The sequence below is a fragment of the Lepidochelys kempii genome, chromosome 8 (assembly GCF_965140285.1).
Source record: "Lepidochelys kempii isolate rLepKem1 chromosome 8, rLepKem1.hap1, whole genome shotgun sequence".
Classification (NCBI taxonomy): Eukaryota; Metazoa; Chordata; order Testudines; family Cheloniidae; genus Lepidochelys; species Lepidochelys kempii.
In genome coordinates, this window is record NC_136387.1 from 91,462,965 (window position 1) to 91,475,406 (window position 12,442).

Below are 12,442 nucleotides of genomic sequence, written 5' to 3' on the forward strand. Positions count from 1 at the left end.
AAATGAGTGTACTTTATTGAAGGATAACATACCATGACTTCATAATCAGATCCCAGCAGTTTTCCCCACTTGGATTTCAACTCCTTTTCTGGAGTGTCTGGGTCTCTTCCTAAAATATAAACGTGAATGTTAAATTTACTAAACCCTGCCAAGTACATTTACTTCAATAAAGATGCAGCTTAAATAAAAGATTACGGGGAATGATCAGAAGAATAAAAATACATTAATTTTGGTCTATCAAACAGTGCGAATCAGAATAGACTTCTGCAAGAAAACAATACAAATGTCAGCTACCGCTGAAGTGAAATTTATTCATTTGAGAAGCATAAAAGGTGATGGTTACACTGATGAGATGTGAGTTCTGTACTGTTTAATACCGTAAATAAATCATTCTTTCAGGTTGCAAAGCAAATTTCACATGGCTTTATAAACATGCTGTTTAAACATTCACCACTACAGAGCAATGGTGCCCCCCTCCCACACCAACCCCTTTTGAGAAGTAAACACCTGACAAGACATTGCTGTTATCAAGGGACTACATCAGCACAATGCAGCGGCAGACTTTATTTATACATTTGGCAGGTACAAAAGGCTTGTCTGGTTTAACTAGGCCAGTGAGTAACATGAGCTTTAATATAAGCTCCAGTTCTAAACCAGTCTTCCGTGGGAACTTGGCTATCTTGACATTTATATCTTTTCAGCTTTCTTACTTATGCAACCAAGGCAGTATTATAGTCATGTAAGACAATTTGACAGGGCTAGACAGCATAAAATGACTCGCTGCCCTGCATTTGACCTCATCCAGAAGCTCAGCACATATATAAAGTTCCTAGCCTAAATAATGTTGAGCTGGTAAGAGTCAAACTCTAAAGCAAAATTCCAATGAGCAGCAGCAACTGGAGAATGAATTTACTGAAAACTATTTTTAAATGGCCATAATATTATCACAAGTCTGGACAAATCACAGAACACTTGGTATCACTGACATGTCATCTTACCGGAATCCGAATGCAAATCACAGCAGCCCCTTTCAGTCTTTAAGCGTGTGCATGTCATGTTGAACGTTTTGTTAAACTGTTAAACAAAATACCTTAGGAGTTGGAAGCCTAATTCGCATCAAAAGTCAGGAGGAATTGGGTACCTTTGAAAATCTCCCCCTTCACTTTTCAATATTAGAGGATAGAACTAACAAATCAGACTTGCAACACCATCCTCATTACATCGCTTTATTACTTGGAATTGCAAGCTATTCAATTTTTTCAGTAACAGTGGAAGAATCAAACAGCAACAGTTAAAAACAAAGGCTCAGATTTATTTGCATTACAATGCAACACCCCAAGAGATCTGGTCTCTATGCTAATTATTTTTCCTCCCAATGTTGAGCCCCATGTAGCTTTTGATCCCTACCAACCACTTTCTGTCACACCAGATAGCCAAGTTTACCTCAGCTGCCTAACCAGAATTTCTCTGTACAGAACCAAGCAGTTCAGATTCCAATTTGAAGTCTCCATTGTACATATATATCTGACCACAGACTCAAGAGATACAAGCACAGAAGGATTTCAGGTCAGATTTAGTCAGATCATTGTTTCTTTACTGAACTATATCAAGAATTAAGCCTCCAATAGATTCTTTAGAGGTAGGCTTCTATAGTTACACTACAGATTCATCGAAGAACACACTGTCTTTTTTAACTGGGTCTACATTGAAGTCTCCTGAATTCATGAAATATGGGATAAATATTGTTCTCTTTAAGTATTACATTTAGGTTTCTGTCAATAGATGCTCATCTTTGGCCCCACTTTGCTTCATTATCAGGTACAGACTGATCATGTTTACCTCCCAGCTGCTTCAAGCATGAACCATAATTCCACAAACACAAAAATATACACTTACTATCATGCATCTTTTATCAAACAAATGCCTACCCTTCCCAATGTGCATGGACATCCAGACTCTCCCTCCAACTTAGAGGAATAGCAAGGAGTGTCATCAGAGTTCCTGCTCCAATCCACCCCCTAGGCCCCAGGCTGGGCCCCAGCATTCACCTGTGCCTCTGCTCTACTCTGTCCAGGTATTTTCCTATCCCAGTTCCAGTCATAAGAGGCTCAACCCTCTGGCAGAGCCCCAACTAGTTTGCCATTTCCAGGGTTGTCAATGAATAAAGAGAATTAACACAAATGAACTCTTCCACAACTGTGATAAAAGCTCTTTTTCTTCAGGAGCCCTTGTCAAGTTGTGGCCCCCCACTAAGTTGGCAGGCAAATACAGAATAATAGTGCTCTCAAAAAGTGAATCAGGCCCTCCCATCCTTCAGGGTGGGAATACGAGGCTGTGGCCATCCAAGTTGCTCCTGTCTTCTATCACCCCATCTCCACGAATGGAAGACTAAAGGTCTGTTCTCCTCCCTGTTCTGCCCTCAACTGAGGTGGGCTTCCCCATTTTGAGCTCTTCCTTCCATACCTGACATCTCTCACAGGTGTGGTGGGGTGGAGCCACCTGAGCCCACATCAGCTCATTAACCCTATAATGATGCCCAGTGTGGGGTTTGTATACCCCATCATACACCCTCCCCTTCAAGATGGCATCCAAGGAACCAGGCCAGCTGTCTATGCCCTCTGCCCCTCAGGAAAAACAAACAAAACAAAAACACCTTTTGGTGAGCCTTTCCAGCTCTATGCTGTACTTGAAAGGCATATGACTAGAGAGACAGGTACCAGCGCATAAGGCAGGGATTCGTGTCTTTCATTGCAATTAACCACCTCAAAGGGGCACCATCAGTGTCCAGCTTCAATGGGTTTCGCAGAATGTAATATCAGAGAGAATCCTCAGCCCATTTCACCACCAGACTTTCTTTTTCTATCACAAAGCACACTAGTTCCTGAGGGAATAGCTTGTGGCTAAAAAAATAATAGCATAGAATGTTTCTCTCCATTTACTTCTTGGGATATGATTGCCCCCAGGCCTACTTCTGACACACTGGTCTGCAAAATAAGTTCTTTCAAAAACAGAGCAGGCTGTTTTCTGTTTGGGATGAACTGGACAGGCTCTTTACACAAGTGGCCTTTCCATTTTTTGAATGCTTTTTTGCAGATGTCAGGCTATCAAAACTTCCCAGGGACAGCTGTCCTTAATCAGGTCCATGAGGGATGCCGCTATCAAGGAAAACCCTGGCACAAACCAGCAGTAATAACCTGCGACCCCTAAGCATCTCCAGACCTATTTTTTGCAGTCGAGTTTGGGCAGCTTTTAAGGCCTGGACTTTGTCTACAGTGATTGGACTTGACCTTTCCCCACAGGATATGCCAGTTAGATGATGTCATCCTTCCAATTTTACAAGTTGCTGGGTTTGTGGTTAGGCTGGCTTCCCACAGGGACGGGAGGACAGTGGCAACCAGTTGCAGGTGGGCCTCCCAGTCTCAGCCATAGATGACCACATCCTGTAAATAAACTGCATCATGTAAACCATCAGATCAGAGGACTTGGGTCATTGGAATGTCACTATGGCCCCATGGAGGCCAAAGGGCATAGTCCTTAATGGATATAAACCAGAGCAGCAAAGGCAGTTTTCTCACATGATTCTGGTATGAGCCGGATCTGCTAGTATCCCTTGGTAAAATCTAATGCTGTACTATATTAAGTCTCACCCATCCGGATTAGTAGTTCATCCACTTGGGACATAGGATGTCTGTTGAATTCGGAGATTGCATTAACTTTTCTAAAAATCTATACAGAAACTGGATCGTGCCATCCAGCTTAGGGTCCAGCAGAACTGGGCATCATCAGTCACTGTGGGATTCTTCAGTGATCTCTAGCTCCAACCTGGTGCAGAGCTCCTCTTTCACTGCATTCCACAGTTTTTTTGGGAAGTGGCAGGGAGTTCTCCCAGATGCCTTGTCCCAGCTCTATCTGGACATGATGTTGAATGAAGTGAGTTCATCCTGACTGGGGTGAATCACCATGGGGAAGGCATTCAGAAGGTTTCTCCCTTGACCCTTTGCTGTGGATGGAAGTTGTGCCCCCATTAGTATTGAGTCAGGGTCCAGGAATGTGGACGTTTGGGGTCCCATTTCTGGCTCAGATGGATCAGAAGTGATAAACAAGCCCTCCCAGTCCCTCCAGGGCTTCAGGAGATTAATTTGGTAGATCTGCATTGTCTTCCTCTTGTCTGATTTCATATTTAACAGGCCCCGCTTCATGTACTACTTAATATGGATCTTAACGCTTAGTGAGCAGCTTGGATGTTGTGCTAGGGAGCAAAAGTACTTGGTCCCAAGTTTAAATACATATCCACATATCCATCTCTTTGTTAAAAGCTCACCATTGGCCCTGTTGAGAGAGATTGGCCAATTAAAGAGATTCTTTTTGGTGAAGAAGGCCCCCAGGATTTCAAGCCTCTCCTAGAGCTTTAGTATGTACTGTACAACATTCTCTGTTCTAGGAGCCCACTCGTCCCACATCTCATGGACAAAGTCTAAGATACCCCAGGTTGTCTCTTATATAAAAGAGTTCAAACAGGAAGAAATCTAGTAGATGACTGGGGTACCTCCCAACTGTCAAATAAAAAGGAGGGGGATCAGTTGATCCCAGTGTGTAGAGATGCAGTAATAAACTTCTTTAAACATCCTTTTCAGGTCTGGTTGAACCAATTGACCAAACCATCAGTCTGCAAGCGATTGATGCACATTTGCAGGGTCTTTGTTTTTAATAGCTCACAAGCCTCCTTCAACAGATGGGACACAAAATTAGTGCCTCAGTTGGCTAGGATTTCTTTAGGCACACTGATGCGGGCAAAGACCATTAGCAGTTCTGCTGCAATAGTCTTTGCACTGGGGCAGTGCCATGGGACTGCTTTCAGATATCAGGTGGCATTATCAAGTCTAACCAGTATACATTTATATCCAGCTGCACTCTTTTCTAAGGGTCTGAGCAGATCCATCCTGATTCTCTCAAATGGGAGTGGGACGAGTGGGGCTTTGGCCACCCCTCTTTAGACCCAATGAGCTGTCACTTGAGACACGAGCTACAGACGTCTTTGACCTCTTGTTGATTTCCAGGCCAGTAGAAGCAGCCTAGAATCCTGGCCACAGTCTCCTCATGCTGAGGTGGCCTGCAGCGGAGGCAGCATGAACCAGCCACATGAGCTTGCACTGATGAGACTGGGCAACGAGGAACTGTGATCAAACTTCACCAGCCGCTCAGTCTCTCTCCTGATGATATAGTCGCTCAGCCCGGAGCGTAAATTGTGGGTACTGCTCTGCTCGATGTGGTCTATTACCTCTCTGTTGTCCACGGACAGCTGGTCATAGGCCTGGCTGAGGATCTCATCTTCCCTCTGATCTCTGGCCAAGTTGGTCCCTCTAGTTAGGATGCCCCCATCCTATTGGGGCACTGGCATCATTTCATCACTAAGTGGGGCTTCTGGGGGAGCATCCTCTTGTCCAGACACCCCAACTCCAGGGTGTAGCTCCTCACCTATAGCTAGCAACAGTCAGGAACCGGATCTCCTGAGTTAGCCTCTCTGGGCAATCCAGGGCTATTTTAACTCCGCTCAGTATCTCCGAGAAATACTCCCAATCTTGTCCTCAGATAATGGAGTAGGTCAGCATTGAGGCCAGCCCTGCTAACAGGGGCCTCATGTGTTCCCCTACAGTCAACTGCATCCTCACACTAGGATAGGGTTTAACCTCCCCATGGACACCTGGTAAGAAAATAATTCCCCCACCCCCGTCTCAGGGTTCAGGATCAGGTGGTCCCAAACCAGGGTCCGACTACACCCAGAATCTACCAAACTTGTCACCTCTGTCCTGATTATCCAGACACCGACAGTTTAACCAGAGTTAGCTTACAAACTCGTGGTCCCTTCTGGCTTTATAATATATGAATCTATGAACTCCCTTTTTCTGCTACAAAATTATGGCCTCAACCTGAAAAGCACTGAACATCTGAAACTCCCAGTGGAGTCACATATACACTTCTATGACCACCATGAATGCTCACTCAACATCTCTCAGGATCAGACTCTTAAATGCCTTCAGTTAACTGAAAATTAAGATCATTCCCCCATCCTTAAAACAATCCCGAAATTCACATGTCCTTATTTGATTTTTTGGGGCTCAGCCCATTAAAGAGAACTTCCTGAAAATTTAAAAGATTTTGGATCTAGAGGTTTGGTTCAAGCATATTAATTCCAATGCCTTCACTCAGTACCATGGGATTCCTTTTCCCCCCCCATTTCTTGGTCACTTCTCTGGGTTGGTTTTTCATAGTTTGTGGCACATGCTATATTATCTATATTAGACAAGGCCTCAGAAATGGAATTGCTTCCCAGCAATGGTTTGCATTAGCAGTAACATTCTATATCTTCAGAACTTTACCTCTTTACTCTCTGCTTTCATGTAAAAAGAAAAGGAGTACTAGTGGCATCTTAGAGACTAACCAATTTATTTGAGCATAAGCTTTCGTGAGCTACAGCTCACTTCATCGGATGTAGCTTTTCTTCCCCATCGTACTAGTATTACTAGTTACTTACTAGGTTTCCTGAAATACAACACTTTTTTTGAGGTGTGTTTACACTACAGAGACTTTACAGGCATAGCTCTGTTGGTATAACCCCGTAGAATAGACACAGCCTACACCGATGATAGGGGTTTTCCCATTGGTGTAGAAACACCACCTCCCCGACCAAAGTTAGCTATGTTGACAGAAGCATTCTTCTGTCAACACAGCTGCTCCTACACTGGAGGTAGGTTGACATAACTATGTCGATCAAGGGTGCGTTTTTTTCAGACCTCCGACCAATGTAACTATGCCAGTCTAACTTTTAAGTATAGGCTAAGATCTGGATCCCTGGAACTTTCAAACGCTGACCTCTTTCTTTGTCTTGCAGATCTTCTCTTCTCCCCTTCTCATATGCTCACTATGTAGCAATGTGTCCTGCACTTTGTAACTGTTGGATTAAAAATTTCTCAAACAGCATAGCTTTTTGATTTCTCCAATAGCTTTTTGCTCCCTAATGTTACATGCTGTTCTCTATCCACATTTGGATTCATAATTCTCTCCTCAGGTTTTATATACTGCTGCACAAAACAAGCAAGCACTCGTCCAGTCTTCACACTTACAGATACAGCTGTATGTTAAATTGCCTCTCTAGTCTGATAGCAGAAAGTTTAAGGCCCCATGCACACTGTTTCCTGAACCATGTATCATGAGAGAGTTGTTTAAAAATGGTTTAGCGGGCCAGCATCACTATTTAATACCTCTTCAGGAAAATTTAATAAAAATGTAGCCCAATTGGGCCTAAAGGAAAATAGTTCGTGTTTTACACAACTCACCTTCTACATTAACTTTTAAAAGGCACTTCCAGAGTTTAGGCAGGGCCTTAAATTAGCAGTGTTTACTTTAGCACCATTACAATTAAGAGCCCGTCAGCATTTCCAAATTAGGCAGCCATTTTTGTAATTTAAACTGGCCATTAAATTCTGTTCCGGGCTGAAAGTTTAGAAATAATGTTTCAGTCTGAACAAAGTTTCCAACTAAAATGGATGCTTTTAAATGTTAGGCAAGCAAAAGAGATACAAGGTTATGAAAAAGCATGTTGTAGCTGATAAATGTGAGTATCTTGAGCCTTTTTTCTTTTGTAAGGAAATTAAGTCCTACCAAGCAAGGACTCTTGATTAGGGGCTGTAGGATATTATATACCACAGATTTACCCAGTTTTAAAACCATTCCACTGTCATTAGTCTGTAGAAGTCCAAAGAGTAACAGTACTCAAACCCAGCATCACCAGACTAACTGCATTATCCTGCCTGAAACATCAATAAATGCCTACACTGCTTAAATTCCAGGACATTGAGCTGAGAGACTACAGATCAGCCTTTGTACAGAACAGAAGTACTTACTGAAAAGAAATGGATAAAGAGAGGCACTACCCCTGTTCAGTCTTCTATCTACAACTCGCGCTCTGGCTTCTCCCTCATGGATGTCCTGCCACCACCTCAAGCTTAGTATGGCAAAACCTGCACTCATCTTTCTTCAAATAAACCTCCCTCTCCCCTCCATTATTTTAGCAACTCTATCACCTTCCCTGTCCCTTGGCATCATCAACTCCTTTTCCTCTACATAAGTAGAGTCGCTAAATGCTCTTGTCTTTCCCTCCAGCATAACCAGAAATGCATCTATGCCTTTTCATTCCCACCGCTGAAAAACATCATGGTTTACTACCTCATGTCTTAAATACTGCAACCTCCTGTTCTCCAGCTCTCAAACCCATCCGAAATGCAACTGCAAAATATCCTACGATCATGCCTGCAGCCCAGCTCTTCGTCAAAGCCCTTCACAGCTTTCTTTAATCTTCCACACCATATGCCAGCATCATATGCCACCTTCAAAGCCCTAGAGTGGACTAGATCATACATCTGAGGGAAGGGAACAGAAGGAGACTGCCGATTAGAAGGCATGAGATGCACTGTCCTAGGGATGGGGGTTCCACGACCACTGCTCCCAAGGGAAGGGGGACTGAGCCATCTATCTTTTCCCGGTTGGGGCGGCAGAGAAGTCTGCTGCTTGCCAGGAGCTAGGATTCACAATGTGACGGAGAGACTGTTGAGACTCATCAAGCCCTCGGATTGCTACCCTTCCTGCTTCTCCACATGACCACCAATGATACTGCCAAGAAGGACCTTGAGCGGATCACTGCAGACTACGTGGCTCTGGGAAGAAAGATAAAAGAGTTTGAGGCGCAAGTGGTGTTCTCCTCCATCCTCCCCATGCAAGGAAAAGGTCTGGGTAGAGACTGTCGAATCGTGGAAGTCAACGAATGGCTACGCAGGTGGTGTCAGAGAGAAGGCTTTGGATTCTTTGACAAAGGGATGGTGTTCCAAGAAGGAGGAGTACTAGGCAGAGACGGGCTCCACCTAATGAAGAGAGGGAAGAGCATCTTCGCAAGCAGGCTGGCTAACCTAGTGAGGAGGGCTTTAAATTAGGTTCACCGGGGGAAGGAGACCAAAGCCCTGAGGTAAGTGGGGACGTGGGATACCAGGAGGAAGCACGAGCAGGAGAGCACAAGAGGGGAGGGCTCCCGCCTCATACTGAGAAAGAGGGACGATAAGCGAGTTATCTCAAGTGCCTATATACAAATGCAAGAAGCCTGGGAAACAAGCAGGGAGAACTGGAAGTCCTGGCATAGTCAAGGAATTATGATGTGACTGGAGTAACAGAGACTTTGTGGGATAACTCACATGACTGGAATACAGTCATGGATAGACAATAAACTGTTCAGGAAGGACAGGCAGGGCAGAAAAGGTGGGGGAGTTGCATTGTATATAAGAGAGCAGTATGACTGCTCAGAGCTCCGGTATGAAACTGCAGAAAAACCTGAGAGTCTCTGGATTAAGTTTAGAAGTGTGAGCAACAAGGGTGATGTCATGGTGGGAGTCTGCTATAGATCACCAGACCAGGGGGATGAGGTGGACGAGGCTTTCTTCCGGCAACTAACGGAAGTTACTAGATCGCAGGCTCTGGTTCTTATGGGAGACTTCAATCACCCTGATATCTACTGGGAGAGCAATACAGCTGTGCACAGACAATCCAGGAAGTTTCTGGAAAGTGTAGGGGACAATTCCCTGGTGCAAGTGCTGGAGGAACCAACTGGGGCAGAGCTCTTCTTGACCTGCTGCTCACAAACAGGGAAGAATTAGTAGGGGAAGCAAAAGTGGATGGGAACCTGGGAGGCAGTGACGAGGAGATGGTTGAGTTCAGGATCCTGACACAAGGAGGGAAGGAGAGCAGCAGGATACGGACCCTGGACTTCAGAAAAGCAGACTTTGACTCCCTCAGGGAATTGATGGGCAGGATCCCCTGGGAGAACAACATGAGGGGGAAAGGCATCCAGGAGAGCTGGCTGTATTTTAAAGAATCCTTATTGAGGTTACAGGGACAAACCATCCTGATGTGTACAAAGAATAGTAAATATGGCAGGCGTCCAGCTTGGCTTAACAGTGAAATCCTTGCTGATCTTAAACACAAAAAAGAAGCTTACAAGAAGCGGAAAATTGGACAAATGATCAGGGAAGAGTATAAAAATATTGCTCAGGCATGCAGGAGTGAAATCAGGAAGGCCAAATCACACTTGGAGTTGCAGCTAGCAAGAGATATTAAGAGTAACAAGAAGGGTTTCTTCAGGTATGTTAGCAAGAAGAAGAAAGTCAAGGAAAGCGTGGGCCCCTTACTGAATGAAGGGGGCAACCTAGTGACAGAGGATGTGGAAAAAGCTAATGTACTCAATGCTTTTTTTGCCTCTGTCTTCACGAACAAGGTCAGCTCCCAGACTACTGCACTGGGCAGCACAGCATGGGGAGGAGGTGACCAGCCCTCTGTGGAGAAAGAAGTGGTTTGGGACTATTTACAAAAGCTGGAGGAGCACAAGTCCATGGGGCCAGATGCGCTGCATCCGAGAGTGCTAAAGGAGTTGGCGGATGTGATTGCAGAGCCATTGGCCATTATCTTTGAAAACTCATGGCGATCGGGGGAGGTCCCGGACGACTGCAAAAAGGCTAATGTAGTGCCCATCTTTAAAAAAGGGAAGAAGGAGGATCCTGGGAACTACAGGCCAGTCAGCCTCACCTCAGTCCCTGGAAAAATCATGGAGCAGGTCTTCAAGGAATCAATTCTGAAGCACTTGGAGGAGAGGAAAGTGATCAGCAACAGTCAGCATGGATTCACCAAGGGCAAGTCATGCCTGACTAATCTAATTGCCTTCTATGACGAGATAACTGGCTCTGTGGATGAGGGGAAAGTAGTGGAAGTGTTATTCCTTGACTTTAGCAAAGCTTTTGATACAGTCTCCTAGAGTATTCTTGCCAGCAAGTTAAAGAAGTATGGGCTGGATGAATGGACTACAAGGTGCATAGAAAGCTGGCTAGATTGTCAGGCTCAACGGGTAGTGATCAATGGCTCCATGTCTAGTTGGCAGCCGGTATCAAGTGAAGTGCCCCAAGGGTCGGTCCTGGGGCCAGTATCAATATCTTCATTAATGATCCGGAGGATGGTGTGGATTGCACCCTCAGCAAGTTTGCGGATGACACTAAACTGGGAGGAGAGGTAGATATGCTGGTGGGTAGGGATCGGATACAGAGGGACCTAGACAAATTGGAGGATTGGGCCAAAAGAAATCTGATGAGGTTCAACAAGGACAAGTGCAGAGTACTGCACTTAGGATGAAAGAATCCAATGCACCGCTACAGACTAGGGACCGAATGGCTCGGCAGCAGTCCTGCAGAAAAGGACCTAGGGGTTACAGTGGACGAGAAGCTGGATATGAGTCAACAGTGTGCCCTTGTTGCCAAGGCGGCCAATGGCATTTTGGGATGTACAAGTAGGGGCATTGCCAGCAGATTGAGAGACGTGATCGTTCCCCTCTATTCGATATTGGTGAGGCCTCATCTGGAGTACTGTGTCCAGTTTTGGGCCCCACAATACAAGAAGGATGTGGAAAAACTGGAAAACGTCCAGCAGAGGGCAACAAAAATTATTAGGGGACCGGAATACTTGACTTATGAGGAGAGGCTGAGGGATCTGGGATTGTTTAGTCTGCGGAAAGGAAGAATGAGGGGGGATTTGATAGCTGCTTTCAACTACCTGAAAGGGGGTTCCAAAGAGGATGGATCTAGACTGTTCTCAGTGGTAACAGATGACAGAATGAGGAGTAATGGTCTCAAGTTGCAGTGGGGGAGGTTTAGGTTGGATATTAGGAAAAAAATTTTCACTAGGAGGGTGGTGAAGCACGGGAATGCATTACCTAGGGAGGTGGTGGAATCTCCTTCCTTTGAAGTTTTTAAGGTCAGGCTTGACAAAGCCCTGGCTGGGATGATTTAGTTGGGGATTGGAGCTGCTTTGGGCAGGGGGTTGAACTAGAGGACCTCCTGAGGTCCCTTCCAACCCTGATATTCTATGATTCTACACAACTTTGCCTCCACATACTTCTCTGTCCAGCTTTTCCCCCCCACCCTCCCTTCACTGTCTTTCTCTGTTCTGCACAAGCTTCAGAATCAACCACTACACTTTGTTGCCTTCACCCTCACTCTTTGTGCCTTCTCTCACACAACTCTCTATGCCTGGCAACTCCTGACCTGTCCATGTGCCTTGTCCTTGACTCAAGAGAATTTCTTCCATGATAGGTAAAAACCCTCATATTTACCTCCAGTAAAAATATTTAGAAAGATTTACAATCCCCTCAAGACTTACATTACAAACCAAAAGGAAATTCATGATTTTATTCCTGTAACATTTGTCTTTTGTCCTTCATTCCAGTGTTTTCTACCATCACTTGCCATGAGCTCTGCATGGGCAAACCTCTATGCCCACACAGCACTCTACTGACTTCAGTTGGGGGGGGCGGGGGGAGGGCGCTTTACATTGTCTACTTGGTGTTTTGCATACAATT

General features: G+C 44.9%; 1 protein-coding gene across 10 annotated transcripts in view; it reads right to left on the reverse strand.

Moving 5' to 3' along the window:
- PATJ (PATJ crumbs cell polarity complex component) overlaps positions 1–12,442 on the reverse strand; it is a 219,600-nt gene that overhangs the window by 178,655 nt on the left and 28,503 nt on the right. For all 10 annotated transcript variants that reach the window (XM_073357497.1, XM_073357502.2, XM_073357507.2 and 7 more), the window contains one exon: positions 33–109. In XM_073357497.1, coding sequence (XP_073213598.1) covers positions 33–109 — 77 coding nt within the window. The remainder of the gene's footprint in view (positions 1–32; positions 110–12,442) is intronic.